At 42.0% G+C, this 19,006-nt stretch overlaps 1 protein-coding gene across 1 annotated transcript; it reads right to left on the bottom strand.

Annotated features, from left to right (window-relative positions):
- Positions 1-537: 537 nt before the first annotated feature.
- LOC137374948 (extracellular calcium-sensing receptor-like) lies at positions 538-15,466 on the bottom strand. The gene is made up of 6 exons (XM_068041561.1): positions 15,327-15,466; positions 14,526-14,817; positions 7,904-8,737; positions 7,321-7,548; positions 6,476-6,599; positions 538-1,448 (listed from the first exon to the last, which is right to left on the bottom strand). The coding sequence occupies exons 2-6, from the start codon at positions 14,781-14,783 to the stop codon at positions 538-540; spliced, it is 2,355 nt and encodes a 784-aa protein (XP_067897662.1). The 5' UTR covers positions 14,784-14,817; positions 15,327-15,466.
- Positions 15,467-19,006: the final 3,540 nt, after the last annotated feature.

Below are 19,006 nucleotides of genomic sequence, written 5' to 3'. Positions count from 1 at the left end.
GTGCCTGTGTATTTTTAATTTAAATTCAGTGGAATTGCACTGTGCAGAGCTGATAAGCAAAAATGGAGAGTTATTCAAGAATGAAAGAAAAATAAATATTTGCATTTGTATTGCACCTTGCACAACCTCAGGATGTCTCAAAGCACTTTGAAACCAATGAAGTGCTTTCAAATTGTTAACACTGTTGTAGGAGACAGAGCCGCCAATTGGGACACAGCAAGCTCCCACAAACAGCAATGTGATAATGACCAGATAATCTGTTCAGGAATGTTAGTTGAGATATAGATATTGTCCAGGACATTCTAGTCATTGTAATGCCACTGTTTAGATAGGATTGATAAAGGGGAAGGCTAAAGAAGCACTCACATATTTATATTATTGTTTATTTTCACTCATACATTTCTCATGGAATCTTCTCTATAGTACAATCATTATAATATGCAAACATGAAAAATGCTAACTTTAGTATTCCAGTAAAGTCAGACCATTTCTGTGCTTTGTTTTTGGATGGGCCAAAGATCATAAACCTTCCAACACTCAAAACCTGTTAGAGGATGATCTGCCCATTAAATGCTTCTTGGTGTTCAGTTCAGGTCTCAATAGAATGATATAAACCTTAGGAGCAAATATAGAGGTAAGTAAACCAAAGCTGGAAGACAAGATCGCAAATATTTCAACAGCTACTGTGTACTTTCCAGAGCTGACATAAGCTGGAATGAAAGTTATCCAAACTGCACAGAAGATCAGCATGCTGAAGGTGATAAACTTTGCTTCGTTGAAATTATCTGGTAACTTACGTGCTAGAAATGCAAGAGCAAAGCACATGACAGATAGTAAGCCTATGTAGCCCAATACGGAATAAAAAGCTGTTGCTGACCCCACGTCACATTCTAATATAATGATCTCACTTTGATATTCAGCATTTTTGGCAGGAAATGGGGGTGATAAGGTCAACCATAGAATACATATCACAACTTGAATTAACGGCAGAAAAAATATGGAAAGTCTTCGCTGTAGAGGGCCAAACCATTTCACCACATCATTGTTTGGAAGCCTTGCATTGAATGCCACTAATACCAGGATTGTTTTCCCAAGGACACAAGAAATGCAAAGAACAAATATAATAGCAAATGCCGTATGTCGCAACATACAGGACCATCTTGTTGGCTGACCCATGAAAAGAAGAGAGCAGAGGAAGCAGAGTACCAATGAAAATAAAAGAAGGAAGCTTAACTCAGAATTGTTCGCCTTGACAATAGGCGTATCCTTGTAATGGTAAAAAGCAGCAGTGACAGCCATTGATGCACAAGCACCAAGTAAGGACAATGCTGTTAATATGATTCCCATGGTGTCTCCAAATGAGAGAAACTCAATTTCCTTGAGGATGCATGTGTCTCTCTTTAGGTTTGGCCAGTAGTCCGAGTGACATGCCAAGCAGTCCACTGAATCTGCAGAAGACAACAGAGAATAATTTTTTGCAACAAATTTCAAGATAAATCTATCTATATCTATAGAACAAAATCATAAATAGGGCACACACAACCAGTGCAACAAAAAACTTACTTCTTGTCATGGTTTTTAGTAACTCTTCAGATGAACTTTTACCATTGGAAATTGCTACTCAATGTTCCTGTTCAATTTTGTTATGTCAACTATCAGGACATGTGTACTATAGAATTATAAAAATCTTATTGTACAGAAGGAGGCCATCGTTCCATCAAGCCGAGTAGGATTTGAAAGGATTTTGATGTGGGAGTTATATTTTTCCTCCAGTTTGAAGAAGTTTTTGCTTATTTTTGGACTGTTTTAAAAACTGATTTTCAAGTGCTTTATAGACAGGACACCCCAATACTCTTGCAGGCTTACAAGCGTTCCTCAACTTTGACAATTTTGAGTTGGTTGTTTTGCCCATTGATCAGATGTTACTTAAACTGGTGAAAAATAATCGGACAGGATCGCTAAACCTATTTATGGCTTTTGGATGCTAGAAAGTTGCTTGTTCATCTGGTACCCAAATCTCATCCATGCAAAATATAGGCATAGATAAGATATTTTAGTTACTTTGAGAGACTGTCAAAGCTGGGAGTATTTTCCTTAGAGCAGGGAAGATTAAGGGGAGATTTAATAGAGGTGTTCAACATGATGAAGGGTTTTGATAGAGACAATAAGGAGAAACTTTTCCCACTGGAGAGCAAGCAGTGGAAGCAGATCAGAGATTTAAAAAGCATGGCAAATGATCAGAGGCTGGAGATAAAGCAACGGGAGCAGAGCAGAGATTCGGAGCCAAATCAAGCACGGGAGAAAAAAATAAAATCGAAAAGTGACATCAGAGTGACATCACAATCAACAGAGAGCATGGGGAAACAGCAAGCAGGCAGGAGGAAGCCTTTAATCCAAATTAATCAAACCTAAAATAAGACCTGATTGATTCATTAATATAAAAACTAAAAACTAAGGCAGATTTTATAACTTATCATATAGAGAGAGAGAGACCAGCGGGGAGTTTAACAGAGCAGTAGTGGCAGAGAGAGAGAGAGAGAGAGATCAACAGGGAGGGTATTGGCTCAACTTAGGAGCTTGGAAATTAAAAATATTCAATTGGGGTAATGTAACAGTAAGTGTTGTAATAAGATTATAAGCACAGAACAGGACTAGAGGTATTAATTAAAATTTATAGTTTAACAAGTTACCATTTAGATTGTTAAAAAAAAGAGTTTTTTTTTATCTAGAACATGGATGGGCAGCTGTGACCTGTTGTTTGCAATTCCTGTGCCATGACTTCATGTGACTTGGGCAACCACATGTGTATGAAGTGTCTCGAGCTGCTCCAGGCTCGAGCTCAGGATTTCTGGGGCAGCTGGAATCACTGCAGAGCATCAGAGAGCAGGAGAGTTTCCTGGATCATATCTTTTAAAATATTTTTTCATGGGATGTGGGTGTCACTGGCAAGGCCAGAATTTGTTGTCTATCCCTCATTGCCCTTGACAATCAAGTGGCTTGCTGGGCCATTTCAGAGGGCAGTTAAGAGTCAAACACATTGCTGTGGGTCTGGAGTCACATATAGGCCAGACCAGGTAAGGACGGCAGATTTCCTTCCCTAAAGGACAATAGTGAACAAGATAGGTTTTTACAACAATCAATGATAGTTTCCTGGCACCATTACTGAGACTAGCTTTCAATTCCAAATTTTATTAAATTAATTGAATTTAAATTCCACCAGCTACCGTGGTGGGATTTGAACCTGTGTCCCCAGGCACATGCGACATTACCACTATGCCACTGCCTCCTCATGTTCCAGGAGGTGGTCACCTCACAGGCAGCAGAGGTTCAGGATAGTAGGTAGTGGCCATCTGGAAGAGTAGGAAGAGGAAGAAAATGCTAGCGGCTTCAGGGTGTGTGCCACTCTCAAACCGGTACTCAGCTTTGGAGACTGCTGGGAGTGACGACACCTTGAAGGCTGCAGTCCAGACCATGGCATCAATGGGCATGGGACTGTACAGGAGGGAGCAGCAAAGTGCGGAAATGCAGTTTTTAAATTCCATAGTCAGCAGGACAGATATGCATTTATGTAACCATTACTGTGAGTCCCTCATGGTGTGCTACCTCCCTAGTGCCAGAGTAAAGGATATCATGGAGACGGTGCAGGATATTTTGGCGCACTCCCTTCCCCCTGCAGAAGTTGTGGTACATGTTGGTACCAATGACGTAGCAAGGGCAGGTATTGAGGTCCTATGGTCATATTTTCAGGGGCTAAGGAGGAATTTAAAGTGTAAGACCTCGAAGGTAGTAATCCTGGAATTACTCCCAGTGCCACGTGCTAGTGTGAGTAGAAATAGGAAGGTAGGGAGGATCAATGCATGACTTAAAGCATGGTGCAGGAGAGAGGCTTCAGATTCCTGGGGCATTGGGACCAGTTCTGGGGCAGAAGACACCTATTCAAAAGGAACGGGCTGCACCTCAACAGGACTGGGACCAATGACCTCGGAGGTGAGGTGAGAGTGACTGCCCTTGACATCAAGCAGCATTTGACCGAATATGGCATCAAGGAGCCCCAGCAAAACTGGAGTCAATGGGAATCAAGAGGAAAACTCTCCAGTGGTTGGAGCTATACCTAGCAGAAAGGAAGATGGTTGTGATTGTTGGAGATCGATCATCTCAGTCCCAGGATATCACTGCAGGAGTTCCTCAGGGTAGTGACCTAGGCCTAACCATCTTCAGCTGCTTCATCAATGACCTTCCCTCCATCATAAGGTCAGAAGTGCGATGTGTGTTGATAATTGCACAATGTTCAGCACCAGTTGCGACTTGTCAGATAGCAACAAAAGCAGTGGTCCCAGCACTGGGCCTTGGTGAACACCACCTTCTACCATCCTCCAGTCTGAAAAACAACCATTTACCAGTTCTGATGAAAGTTCACAGACCTGAAACATTAACTCTGCTTCTCTCTCCACAGATGCTGCCAGACAAGCCGAATATTTCCAGCACTTTCTCTTTTTACTATTTACCATGATTCACTGCTTTCTTTCCTTAAGCCAATTTTTTATCCAGTTGGATACTGACCCTACTATTCCATGAGCCTCAATTTTGTCAACCAGCCTTTTATGGTGGTACTTTATCAAACACTTTCTTAAAATCCAAATAGACAACATTCCCTTCATCAACCTTCCCTGTTACATCATCAGAAAATTCAATTAGATTAGTCAAGCATGATCTCCCTTTTACAAATCCATGCTGGCTATCCTTAATTAACTCAAACCTCTCCAAGTGTCTGTTGTATTTTTTTCCTTGATTATTGTTTCTAAAAACTTATCCACCACTGATGTTAATCTAACTGGCCTGTAGATGCTAGGACTGGCCTTAAACCCTTTCTTGAATAAGGGTGTCACATTTGCCACTCTCCAATCCTCTGCCACCTTCCCCATATCTAGGGCAGATTGAAAGATTATGGCAAACCCTTCCACTATCTCCACCCGCACTTCCTTTAGCAACCTGGGATGCAAGCCATTCAGATCAGGTGACTTATCTACTCTAAGCATAGCCAGTTTTTTCAGTACCTCCCCCCTCTCAATTTTTACCCTATCTATTCCCCGACTCTCTCTGCCTCTACCAATATTTAGTCAGATTCTTCTTCCTTCGTAAACACTGATACAAAGTAGTTATTAAATATTTTAGCCTTGCCCTGCACCTCTAAGCATATATTACCTTTTTTGTCCCTAATAGGCCCCACTCCACCTCTTTCTGCTTGCTTACTATTTACATGCCGGTAGAAGATTTCTGGATTCACTTTTATGTTGACTGCCACTCTATTCTCATGTTCTCTCTTTGCCAGTCTTATTTTCCTCTTCACTTTCCCTCTCAATTTATTGCATATGGCCCAGTTCTCACTTGAAGAATTCACCTGACATGCATCATACACCCCCATTTTTGTTTCATCAGAATCTCTATCTCCCTTGTCATCCAAGGAGCCCTGTTTTTGGTTCCCCTACCTTTCGCCGTCATTGAAATGTACCTAGCCTGCACCTGAAGCATCTCTTCTCTAAAGATAACTCATTGTCCTGATACAGCTCTTCCTGTCAGTTTCTGGTTCCAGTTTCCAGTTTCCAATTTCCAGGCTCTGGCCACTAAATAAATGCTGTGGAGCAAATTTCTCAAGTCTCTTGTTGAACTCAGTTGCCATCTTCCATAGGTGTAAAAGAGATTATTTTCCTCAACTGTCTGCAGGCAACATGACCAGGTATAACTGTCCAAATTTCACACTGACAGATTTAATTGAAATATATAAGACTCTGTGAGGACGTGACAGGGTAAATACTGAGAGGCTATTTCCCCTGGCTGGTGAGTCTCGAACTTGGGGGCATAGTCTTAGTATGAGGGGACTGAATCTCAGTATTTATTTAGGACTGAGATGAGGAGAAATTTCTTCACTCAGAAGTTTGTAAATCTTTGGAATTTTCTATCTCCGAGGATGCTCAGTCAATGAGTATATTCAAGGCTGAGAGTGATAATTGTTGGACTCTAAGGGAATCAAGGGATATGTGGATCAGATAGAAAAGTAGAGTTGAGGTTTAAGATCAACCATGCTCATATTGAAAGCAGTGCAGGGTTAAGGGGCCATATGGCCTACTGCTGCTCCTATTTCTTATTTCTTATGTTCTTATGTAGTATTGTACATGGCAATTTAGGAGACATAAGAAAGAAAATCAGGTGGTGTGTAAAACAGACTGCTGATTCGCTCTGGTCCATTTTTCTATTTTTCCCAACACCAATTTCATTCCCACACTGTTTTGTATGGGCACGAGTATTATGCCATGTAACATATGATGCATTATGATGCTGTGAAGGAGCATCCCTTTAATACTGCAAGGCCTAACTGATTGAAGAAGACAAATCCTGAAATCAATTAACATCAAATTAGCTCATCCTCAAAATTCACAGACACATAGACAGACAGACAGAAAGACAGAGATATACACACCAGTTTGGTTGCTAATTTCACCCTCAGCACAGGGGATGCAATCAAAACAACAAATTGGCTGCCCTGCTCTCGCTCCTTTTCTTGTTCCAGGCAAACAAGTTTCACTACACTTTGATTCGATGACCTGGAGGGCAAATAAACAACAAGTTTCCATGTTATTACGTGTGTGCTTTATTCAGGAGTGCAAATAGATTTTGTTTGACTTGTGGAGAAAATAATGAGATTTGCTTCACCATCTGTCATGTGTACAAAAATAAACTGATGACTGATATATTGATGTAGAATGGTTTTTACTGATGTATGTTGCCGATTTAACGTTAGAATTGAATCGCAATATTAGAAACACACCAAGCAACTCTATATGCATGAATCATTTGTTCAGATTCATTTTGTTTCTGTTTCTCACTGGGGTAAATCCCGACTTTGTGCGATAATGTAAAATGGTGGTAGTAACTTGGCAGCTTTTATATTGCTATCGATTCTTAGTTCCATCAAAATGGGGAGAGATGTAAAATCATCTGCCAACTCACTTTCGCCTAATTTACAGTATTGCACAAAGTCAAGATCTAAGTCGACTCTGTATTTCTTTCAAATGTTTCTCTTTTCTCTTTATATCTGCCTGATATTTGTTTGTGTTTTTATCTAAACTGTGCACCTTTCCCTCTGATGAGAATCCACAATTGCTCTCTCTCACTCTCTGTGGATATCTTTCACTTGTCCATCTCTCTAGAGCTCTAAAAGTGAATATTAATTTGTTACTGAAGGCAATCCTTATATCTTTGGTGATTTTTGCCACCCAAACTTTTAGTTATACTGAATAAGGCATTTGCATAATTATGCCTTACCATTTTTTGGCCTCCACTCCACACTATAGCTTCTTTTTCTATCACAAGTTGGTTCTCTGGACCAACAGATGCATCGTACTGGCCAACTTTAACATACTTAATGTTCCCATCTGGGTCCAGCTGCCAGTTCAGGAGATCATAGGCTGCTAGAGGATCACCATTGTCATCGAATCTCACTTCATCTCCAAACGCTGTTGTAAATTTCACCTCCTTTAAATAATGCAGGACCTTTGCAAAGAAATCAGGAAACATTCTTATATATTGCAATACCTGTTATGGTTAATACCAATGTTTTGTAATTTAGATTCAATGTGGAGCTGCAGTTATGCTGACATTTACACCTAAGTTTGGAATGGTTTTGAGTGTCTTGTAGGTACTTTCCTCTGAGTCAGAAATTAATGGGTTCAATTTAAATCTGTTTCGTATCTTTAAAGCAAACTTTAATTGCATTTACGTCTGACACTCAACAATTACACACCTCTCATTGGGATTATCTGACAAGTCATTGTTCATCAAGAACATTGAATGGAATTTTAATCCTGTATGATTCATGAAGTGCAATTTCTATTGAAACACAGCTTACCTGCCAAGACTTAAGGTTTGAGATGTCCGGACATGTTTTATTGCTGAATGGCCCTTGGCCTTGTTCACACAGTAACATGTTATGGATGGAATGGGCGACAGCGTATACAGCTCTATAAGTATTATATGAAACTCTCAATTGTGTTTCATCAGTGAACACATTATGGACATCTTTTAAATCTTCTCGCCCAGTACATTCATGTTTTGAAGCCCCAAGCCTTGTTTCTCCTGTGTTGTTGTATGATATCCATGTGCAGTCAAACACGGCTTCCCAAAACTGCTTGATGTATTCATTGCCTGGATACTTAGATGGATGAAGCCTGACCAGGAACTGTTTAATTCCTGGAATATCAGCCCTACGAATTGCCCAACCCAATGTACCACCCATAGTCCCAGAATTGCCTGCTGTTGAGAGCAGTGCTGCTGTACTCCAGCCTTCACTCGCCAACCATTGAAATCCAGTGACATTCTGGTGCACTAGTTCTTTCACCAAGAAGTTCAGATCTATCTCAGGGGCAAAGACGAGAATAACTTTGACATTTGACTTTTTAATGAGCTCGATTTGATGCAGGATTTTCTTTTTGTCGTAAACTTTAGGAAGAAATTCGGAGAAAGCAACGCAGACTCCAATTTTCGTTACTTGTTCCACGAAAGCTGAAATTCCCAAGTGGCCATAATCATCATCGGACCCGAACGCCGCGAGCCAAGTCCAACCAAAATATTTCACCAGCTGCACAAACGCTGTGACCTGGAAATAATCGCTTGGTACTGTTCGGAAAAAGGTTGGGAATTCCATTTTATTGCTCAGACACATGCACGAAGAAAAGTAACTAATCTGTGAAAACATTAAAACGTCACCTACTTTTTAGTCCAATTTTTTTTATTATCCTTCAAGAATCCTGGCCTTCAAAACGTCCGTTCAAGAAATAGGGGGTTCATTACTGCCACAGCGCAAAGCTGGTGTTGCGGATTTGCCGCCTGTTACAGGAACCTGCCCGATTTAATTGCCATTGAAATCATTTAAAGTCAAATCGTGTGAGTTTCGATAATGACTGTCTGATGCACAGCATCAGTTTTACATCCAGGTGGGAAGTTGAAAATCTAACTCCAGTAACTCTCGCAGATTAGCTTGCATATACATTCATAACATTTATGAGCGCCCAAATTTGCAACTAAAGGTAATGTGTTCATGTGATAGTCCTCTGCCTAATTTAATGAAGACCCGAGTCAACATTAACTTAACTTCTCTTCCAGTAATAGAGAGGAATGTCATAAGAATGCTTTAAATCCTTGCCTACTAATATTGACTACAGTAATTAGGAGGCTATGGTCTATCTAAGATGTACGATTTTAGGCATTATTCCAGGTATCAAAGAACAAAGAACAAAGAAAATTACAGCACAGGAACAGGCCCTTCAGCCCTCCAAGCCTGCGCCAATCCAGATCCTCTATCTAAACATGTCGCCTATTTTCTAAGGGTCTGTATCTCTTTACTTCCTGCCCATTCATGTATCTGTCTAGATACATCTTAAAAGACGCTATCGTGCCCGCGTCTACCACCTCCGCTGGCAGCGCGTTCCAGGCACCCACCACCCTCTGCGTAAAGAACTTTCCACGCATATCCCCCCTAAACTTTTCCCCTTTCAATTTGAACTCGTGACCCCTAGTAATTGAATCCCCCACTCTGGGAAAAAGCTTCTTGCTATCCACCCTGTCTATACCTCTCATGATTTTGTACACCTCAATCAGGTCCCCCCTCAACCTCCGTCTTTCTAATGAAAATAATCCTAATCTACTCAACGTCTCTTCATAGCTAGCGCCCTCCATCCCAGGCAACATCCTGGTGAACCTCCTCTGCACCCTCTAAAAAGCATCTACATCCTTTTGGTAATGTGGCGACCAGAACTGCATGCAGTATTCCAAATGTGGCCGAACCAAAGTCCTATACAACTGTAACATGACCTGCCAACTCTTGTACTCAATACCCCGTCCGATGAAGGAAAGCATGCCGTATGCCTTCTTGATCACTCTATTGACCTGCGTTGCCACCTTCAGGGAACAATTGACCTGAACACCCAAATTTCTCTGTACATCAATTTTCCCCAGGACTTTTCCATTTACTGTATAGTTCACTCTTGAATTGGATCTTCCAAAATGCATCACCTCACATTTGCCCTGATTGAACTCCATCTGCCATTTCTCTGCCCAACTCTCCAATCTATTTATATTCTGCTGCATTCTCTGACAGTCCCCTTCACTATCTGCTACTCCACCAATCTTAGTGTCGTCTGCAAACTTGCTAATCAGACCACCTATACTTTCCTCCAAATCATTTATGTAGATCACAAACAACAGTGGTCCCAGCACGGATCCCTGTGGAACACCACTGGTCACACGTCTCCATTTTGAGAAACTACCTTCCACTGCTACTCTCTGTCTCCTGTTGCCCAGCCAGTTCTTTATCCATCTAGCTAGTACACCCTGGACCCCATGCGACTTCACTTTCTCCATCAGCCTACCATGGGGAACCTTATCAAACGCCTTACTGAAGTCCATGTATATGACATCTACAGCCCTTCCCTCATCAATCAACTTTGTCACTTCCTCAAAGAATTCTATTAAGTTGTTAAGACATGACCTTCCCTGTACAAAACCATGTTGCCTATCACTGATAAGCCCATTTTCTTCCAAATGGGAATAGATCCTATCCCTCAGTATCTTCTCCAGCAGCTTCCCTACCACTGACGTCAGGCTCACCGGTCTATAATTACTTGGATTTTCCCTGCTACCCTTCTTAAACAAGGGGACAACATTAGCAATTCTCCAGTCCTCCGGGACCTCACCTGTGTTTAATGATGCTGCAAAGATATCTGTTAAGGCCCCAGTTATTTCCTCTCTCGCTTCCCTCAGTAACCTGGGATAGATCCCATCCGAACCTGGAAACTTGTCCACCTTAATGCCTTTTAGAATACCCAACACTTCCTCCCTCCTTATGCCGACTTGACCCAGAGTAATCAAACATCTGTCCCTAACCTCAACATCCGTCATGTCCCTATCCTCGGTGAATACCGATGCAAAGTACTCATTTAGAATCTCATCCATTTTCTCTGACTCCACGCATAAGTTTCCTCCTTTGTCCTTGAGTGGGCCAATCCTTTCTCTAGTTAGCCTCTTGCTCCTTATATATGAATAAAAGGCTTTGGGATTTTCCTTAACCCTGTTTGCTAAAGATATTTCATGACCCCTTTTAGCCCTCTTAATTCCTCGTTTCAGATTGGTCCTACATTCCCGATATTCTTCCAAAGCTTCGTCTTTCTTCAGCCTCCTCGACCTCATGTATGCTTCCTTTTTCCTCTTAGCTAGTTTCACAATTTCACCTGTCATCCATGGTTCCCTAATATTGCCATTTCTATCCCTCATTTTCACAGGAACATGTCTCTCCTGCACGCTAATCAACCTCTCTTTAAAAGCCTCCCACATATCTAATGTGGATTTACCTTCAAACAGCTGCTCCCAATCTACATTCCCCAGCTCCTGCTGAATTTTGGTAAAGTTGGCCTTCCCCCAATTTAGCACTCTTCCTTTGGGACCACTCTCGTCTTTGTCCATGAGTATTCTAAAACTTACGGAATTGTGATCACTATTCCCAAAGTAGTCCCCTACTGAAACTTCAACCACCTGGCCGGGCTCATTCCCCAACACCAGGTCCAGTATGGCCCCTTCCCGAGTTGGACTATTTACATCCTGCTCTAGAAAACCCTCCTGGATGCTGCTGACAAATTATGCTCCATCTAGACCTCTAACACTAAGTGAATCCCAGTCAATGTTGGGAAAATTAAAATCTCCTATCACCACCACCCTGTTGCTCCTACATCTTTCCATAATCTGTTTACATATTTGTACCTCTATCTCACGCTCGCTGTTGGGAGGCCTGTAGTACAGCCCCAACATTGTTACCGCACCCTTCCTATTTGAGTTCTGCCCATATTGCCTCACTGCTCGAGTCCTCCATAGTGCCCTCCTTCAGCACTGCTGTGATATCCTCTTTGACCAGTACTGCAACTCCTCCACCCCTTTTACCTCCCTCTCTATCCTGCCGGAAGCATCGATATCCTGGGATATTTAGTTGCCAATCATGCCCTTCCCTCAACCAAGTCTCAGTAATAGCAATAACATCATACTCCCAGGTACTAATCCAAGCCCTAATTTCATCTGCCTTACCTACTACACTTCTTGCATTAAAACAAATGCACCTCAGACCACCAGTCCCTTTGCGTTCATCATCTGCTCCCTGTCTACTCTTTCCCTTAGTCACGCTGACTTCATTATCTAGTTCCTTACAGGCTTTAGTTGCTACCTCCTTACTGTCCACTGACTTCATTTGGTTCCTATCCCCCTGCCACATTAGTTTAAACCCTCCCCAACAGCGTTAGCAAAAGCACCCCCAAGGACATTGGTCCCAGTCCAGCCCAGGGGTAGACCGTCCAATTTGAAATAGTCCCACCTCCCCCAGAACCGGTCCCAATGTCCCAAAAATCTGAACCCCTCCCTCCTGCACCATCTCTCAAGCCACGCATTCATCCTGACTATTCTTTCATTTCTACTCTATCACGTGGCACTGGTAGCAATCCTGAGATTACTACTTCTGAGGTCCTACTTTTTAACTCGGCTCCTAACTCCCTAAATTCTGCTTGTAGGACCTCATCCCGCTTTTTACCTATATCATTGGTGCCTATGTGCACAACGACAACTGGCTGTTCACCCTCCCCTTTCAGAATGTTCTGCAGCCGATCTGAGACATCCCTGACCCGTGCACCTGGGAGGCAACATACCATTCGGGAGTCTCGTTTTCGACCACAGAACCGCCTATCTACTCCCCTTACAATCGAATCCCCGATGACTATAGCCCTTCCACTCTTTTCCCCGCCCTTTTGAACAGCAGAGCCAGCCACGGTGCCATGAACCTGGCTACTGCTGCCTTCCCCTGGTGAGCCATCTCCCTCAACAGTATCCAAAACGGTATACCTGTTTTGGAGGGAGATGACCGCAGGGGACACCTGCGCTGCCTTCCTGCTCTTTCTCTGCCTTTTGGTCACCCATTCCCTTTCTTCCTCAGCAATCCTAATCTGCGTTGTGACCAATTCGCTAAACGTGCTATCCATGACCTCCTCAGCATCGCGGATGCTCCAAAGTGAGTCCATCCGCAGCTCTAGAGCCGTCATGCGGTCTAACAAGAGCTGCAGCTGGACACACTTCCAGCACGTGAAGGAGTCAGGAACATCAGCCGTGTCCCTGAGCTCCCACATTGAGCAAGAGGAGCATAACACGGGTCTGAGATCTCCTGCCATTTTCAATCTTTAGCTTAAGTTCGTCTTAACTTAGATAAACGAAAAAGGAACGAAAAGTTTTTACCAATCACACGAAATAAAAATAAATAGAAAAAGCCTTACCTTATCTGCACACCACCGAGTCCTTTTTTTTTGGTTAGAGGAGGAGGGCGTATCAAAGAGATGGATGTTGGCACAAGGAAATGAACTACTTTCTCTCTCCAGAAGTCCCATGGGTGGCATCAAGATCCCAGGTTAGATTCACAGTAAAGCTCCCTCTACTTTGCCTTAACAATATACCTTAGCGCAAACCTTCAAAGAGCAGCAAAACAGTCTGACACTTTTTATTTCTGGTACCAGATAACGAGTGAAATTATCAATAGGTACCAGTTTGGACTGTTGGCTGAAAAACGCCAGGATCTGGAACTAGGAATCTCATCAAACCAATTTCACATACAACCCTGATAACCAGCAAAGACACTCATCCCATTACCCTGTATTGGATTTTAACACTGATCCCACAGGTTTATTTTGTCAATTTCCTTGTACTTAAAGGCTTCAATTCATTTAACCAGTCATGGGCTTATTCATATCTCTGTTTTAAGTATTCCTTCGAGTATTGATACTAAATGGCAACATGTGAGATGAATGTAGATTGGAGAAGTGGTTTAGATTGAATATTACCTATATCCAATTTCATAGCTTTGATAAATAATTTTCTCTCTCTCCAATTCTCTTCCATTCTCTTCTGAAAGTACAATTTCAAATCAGATAGTTGCTTCCAGTATCTTACCTTGTGCAACCTTAGATGTTGTGTATGGATAGGCTATGAGACTATAAGGGACTATAAGAGGTGAGCCCAATCCCATCCTTCCCAATATTTGCTAATGCACCCTTCTAGCAGAGTCACTGGATGCAACTCTGGGTAACATTCATTTCCTAATCCAGCACCAGCATGACTATTGCAGTACCCCACCACTGCCCAAGTGCAGCTCGATTAACTTAGCACAGACCAGTGATAAAAATTGGACTTGGTCAATATGGCTTAAAGTGGTGACTTCAGAACATTAGGAACAAGAGGAGGCTATTCAACTTCTCAGGCCTCCTCCGGCACTCAGTTGGACCATGGTTTATCTGTACCTCAACTCTATTTCCTGACTTTGCCCCATATGCCTTGATATCTTTACCTAACAAAAATAAAACCTCAGTCTTCACATTTTAATTTGTACAATGCATGATCTCTGAGCTACTGAGAAGGTTAGGTAACAACTTCATTGTAAGTGTTGTGTTACTTACCATTGGTATTCCAAAAAGCCCTGCCGTCCTGGCGATTGTAATGGATTGCGTTGAGCCAGCATCAGCAATAAGTGCATGCACTGAAGAGCCTCCAAGACATCTCAAGAGTGTAACATTTTCCTCTTGACCATTAAGGAGTGTCAGGGCTGCTCTAAGAGCCAATGTTGGGGTGGCGCAGGAATCATAAATCTTATAACCCAATGTGTAATTGGGAAGAAGCGTGGGGTCATTGTTAATTTCTTCAATAGCAAAGACCATTAATTGAGCCCAGCGAAAAGCTCTCAAATTAAAACTGTTGGAAACAAAAACATTTTAACTCTGAAAAAGCACATCAGTCAAACATATTTATGTAGCAAGGTCTGTCATACACTATATACACCAGCAACACATACTGAGCACATGCGTTTATACAATTACATGTGACAATCTCCCAAGAAATAAGAACTAAAGGACGTTGGAGTAACTACATTCCATTAGAGCGAATGATACATAAATAGTGCAGCTCATTATTTCAATGGGTGAGATGTGAATTTCCATCCAATTGATCGAGAAATTAATTTCAAATGTACATTCATTGTATATTGTGCCCCTTGGTGACAGCATCTTCTTTGACCCCAGATCTTTCCCACACCCATAGAAGCTCTGACTCTTGCCTTTTGTGCATCCTTCCCTTTCTTTGCCTTCAGCCAATTTGGACCTACTGTTTTGAATTTCCTCCTGAAATCCCTTTGCATATCCACTTCTTTCTCCATCTTTAAAATAACATTACTCAATAAAATCATCAAGAAGTCGCCCACTCACTCTATGCACCTCGGGATCTCTGGTCGAATTTGGTAGGAAGACCTTGGAAGATATCCTTGGTAATGAATGGGAAAAATTCCACCAATGATGATGTCTCCATCTTGTGTGAGTTCTGGCAAATTAAATCTTCCTTGAAGTTTACAAGTTGGACAATCTTTGGCAAACATACAGGTCATCAAAGTAATTAATACCCAACACAGAAAATACATTGCAATTGTTGCTGATGGTGTCTGCTGCAGGTAGTTGGCACCAGAGCATGTTTCTTTCCTTATATTGAGTTATTATTCACAACTGAGCAAGCATGCAAAAGCATAATTAAAATAACAGAAATCCCACATGAGCTTCAGGTTTAGCAACCCCTGCAGCTTAATGTCTGATTGTTGTGTTATATTGTCTGCATCTAAGGTAGTTTAACTTTGTTCAAATTATATTGAGTCACTGGAAAACAATTTAAGGGGAACTGTTGTGATTAGAACAGTCATGAGAAGACAGTTTTTCCTATATTTCTATCTTCTGCTATGCAAACTGCAGACATGGAAAAACAAATTATTTAGTAAATAACTAATGCACTTTATGCAGTTTGTGAAGTATGTTTATTTTGTTTGATAGTGTTCCTTCCTCATTTCCTTCTTTGATGGCAGGTGTTAGCATGAAGAAGCAGGGAACAGAAATTTTATTTTCTAGTACATCGGGCACTAGAAACACAAGCCTACTTGGGTGGGAAGGAACAGAATTTTCAGAGCAGATTGTTCCTGATGGTCTAGATTTTCCTGTTTAAAAAATGCCCTAATGCAGTGACAACACTCCATCAGAATAGCAATGCATTAAGTGACCACTGATCACAGAATCACAAAATTGTTACAGTGCAGAAGGAGGCCATTTGGCCCATCGTGTCTGCGCCAGCTCTCCGAATGATCAATTCACCTAATCCCCTGGCTTATCCCCAAAACCCTGCACATTCTTCTTTTTCATATAACAGTCTAAGTCCCTTTTGAACACCTGGATTGAACACCTCTCCACCACACTCTTAGGCAATGCATTCCAGATCCTAACCACTCACTGCATGAAGAGATTTTCCCTCAAGTCACTTTTGCTTCTTTTGCCAATCAGTTTAAATCTGTGCCCTCTCATTCTCGATCCTTTCACGAGTGGGTACAGTTTTTCCCTATCCATTCTGTCCAGACGCCTCATGATTTTGAATAACTCTATCAAATTTCTTCTCAGCCTTCTCTTCTCCAAGGTAAACAGTCCCAACTTCTCCAATCTATCTTCATAGCTGAAATTCCTCATCCATGGAATCATTCCATGAATCTTTTCTGTACTCTCTCCAATGCTGTCACATCTTTCCTAAAGTGCAGTGCCCAGAACTGGAAGCATACTCCGGCTGAGGCCAAATTAATGTCTTATACAAGTTCAACATTAGCTCCTTGCTCTTGTACTCTATCCCCTATTAATAAAACCTAGGATACTGTATGCTTTGTTAACTGCTCTCTCAACCTGTCCTGCCACCTTCAATGACTTATGCACATATAAACCCAGGTCCCTTTACTCCTGCACCCCCTTTAGAGTTGTACCCTTTCTGTTATATTGTCTCTCCATGTTCTTCCCACTAAAATGAATCACTTCACACTTCTCTGCGTTGAACTTCAACTGCCACTCGTCCACCCATTCCACCAACTTGTCTATGTCCTTTTTAAGTTCTATACAATCCTTCTCACAGTTCACTGTTGTTTCAAGTTTCATATCATCTGCAAATTTAAAAATTGTGCCCTGTACGCCAAGGTCTAGGTCATTAATATATATCAGGAAGAGCAAGGGTCCCAACACTGACCCCTGGGGAATTCCACTACAAACTTCCTCCAGTCCGAAGAACATCCATTAACCACTTGTTAAGACCAGGTGAGAAAAGGGTCCTAGGCAGGCATCAAGATCGGTGCAGGTTTGGAGGGCCGAATGGCCCGTTCCTGTGTTGTACTGTTCTTTGTTCTTTGTCCTTGGGTACCCTCTCAGCCTTTGCTTGGTTTAACCGTAAGAGCGCTTAATTTTTAAAAGCACCGTGTTTTAGCTCCTCCCTCAGTGAATCCTTGTTCACCGCTTTCCAATTGTAAGGCAAAGAAATCACTTAGACAGGCTGTCTTAGCTTTAAACAAGAAATGTGGAAGTTTTTGAATCTTAAACTCTAATTCGGTTAAGACTACGAATATACGACGTGATCACGCTTGCATGCATACGCGATAAACACACATGCAGATAGAGACAGAAAAAGTAGAAAGAATAAAGGGGAAAGTTTGAGGCAATAGCTGGGTGTATTTACAGTCCTTTGGGTTCAATGTGGAGTCTTTGGTTGCCAGTAAGTCTTGCTGTTCATTGGGGCCCAGTGCACACTTTAACTTGTTTCGATGTAGGAGTATTTTTTCTCTTGAGGTTTAAGTGACTTCATTGGGTCTGGAGGTTTTTGAGAAAGTGAGAGAGAGCCAGGCAGGAGAGAAGCTCTCTTGTTCCAGGTTCAGTTGCAATCTGCAGTCTGTCTTCAAATTGTCCTGTGAGCACAATTCAAAACTCCAAGTTGGTCAGCAGGTTAATCTGCAGTCTGTCTTCAAATTGTCCTGTGAGCACAATTCAAAACTCCAAGTTGGTCAGCAGGTTAATCATGTGACTAACCCTTTATTTGGGAACAACCACTCCTGTGGTTTGTGGATTTCAAAGTTCTGGGTTGGGTGGGGGGGGTGGGGGGTGGTTGTGGGGGGGGGGGGGGGTGGTGGGGGGTGGCAGTGTGCAGTGCTGTCTCTTACACCAACAAGATGTGGATCACCATTGCCCAGACCAATCTCTGTTAATTCTATCAGTGAGCATTCCCATTGTCTTTTCCTCAGCGACTGTCTCTTAGTATGCAAATGTCCTCCAGCCAAATGTCTGGTGATCTCTTTAAACAAGTCATTTCTTCACTCCAGCAACAGTTTAAAATTAATGTTCATATGACGAAATTAATATGCCTCATTCTTGGCAGGTGGGGGTCTTCATGTCGCTCTGTTCTCCCTTTCCTGTCACCAATTCTGTATCCATGTTGCTACTGTCCCTTTTATTGCATGAGCTATAACATTGCTCACAAGACTGTTGTGCGGTACTGTATCAAATGCCTTTTGTAAGTCTCATCAACCTTCTCTGTTACCTCTTCAAAAAACTCGAGCAAGTTGGTTCAACATGATTTTCCCTTAACGAATCTGTGCTGGCCTTCCTTAGTTAACCCACATTTGTCCAGGTGACTATTAATTTAGTCCTGAATTATTATTTCTAGAAGTTTCCCCACCTCCAACGTTAAGCTGAGTGGCCTGTAGCCACTGGACTTTACATCCTTTTTTGAACAAGGGTGTAACATTTGCAATCCCCCACCCCTGGGTCTAAAGGAGACTGAAAAGTTATGGCCAATGCCTCTGCAATTTCCACTCTCACTTACCTCAGTATCCTTGGATGCATTTCATCCGGCCCTGGTGTTTTATCAACTTTTAGTATAGATAACCTCTCTAATACCTCCTCCTTATCAATTTTAAACCCTTCTAGTATATTAGTTACCTCCTCTTTCACTGCGGCCTGGGTAGTATCTTCTTCCTTGGTAAAGATGGATGCAAAGTATTCATCGACTAACTCAGCTATCCCCCGTATCCATGCATAAATCCCCCTTT

Source organism: Heterodontus francisci, chromosome 11, assembly GCF_036365525.1.
Source record: "Heterodontus francisci isolate sHetFra1 chromosome 11, sHetFra1.hap1, whole genome shotgun sequence".
Taxonomy (NCBI): domain Eukaryota; kingdom Metazoa; phylum Chordata; class Chondrichthyes; order Heterodontiformes; family Heterodontidae; genus Heterodontus; species Heterodontus francisci.
Note: the sequence above shows the minus strand (reverse complement) of the source record. Positions and strands in the feature narration are given on the sequence as shown.

What these genes read in the sequence shown, in the direction of transcription:
- LOC137374948 (XM_068041561.1), bottom strand. Translation starts at nt 14,783, where the DNA reads ATGGTCTTTGCTATTGAAGAAATTAACAATGACCCCACGCTTCTTCCC. An exon ending in GGCTTTTTGGAATACCAATG is followed by an intron (nt 8,738 to 14,525) that starts GTAAGTAACACA and finishes ATGTTTTCACAG; the next exon opens with ATTAGTTACTTTTCTTCGTG. An exon ending in GGAGTGGAGGCCAAAAAATG is followed by an intron (nt 6,600 to 7,320) that starts GTAAGGCATAAT and finishes TTTGCCCTCCAG; the next exon opens with GTCATCGAATCAAAGTGTAG.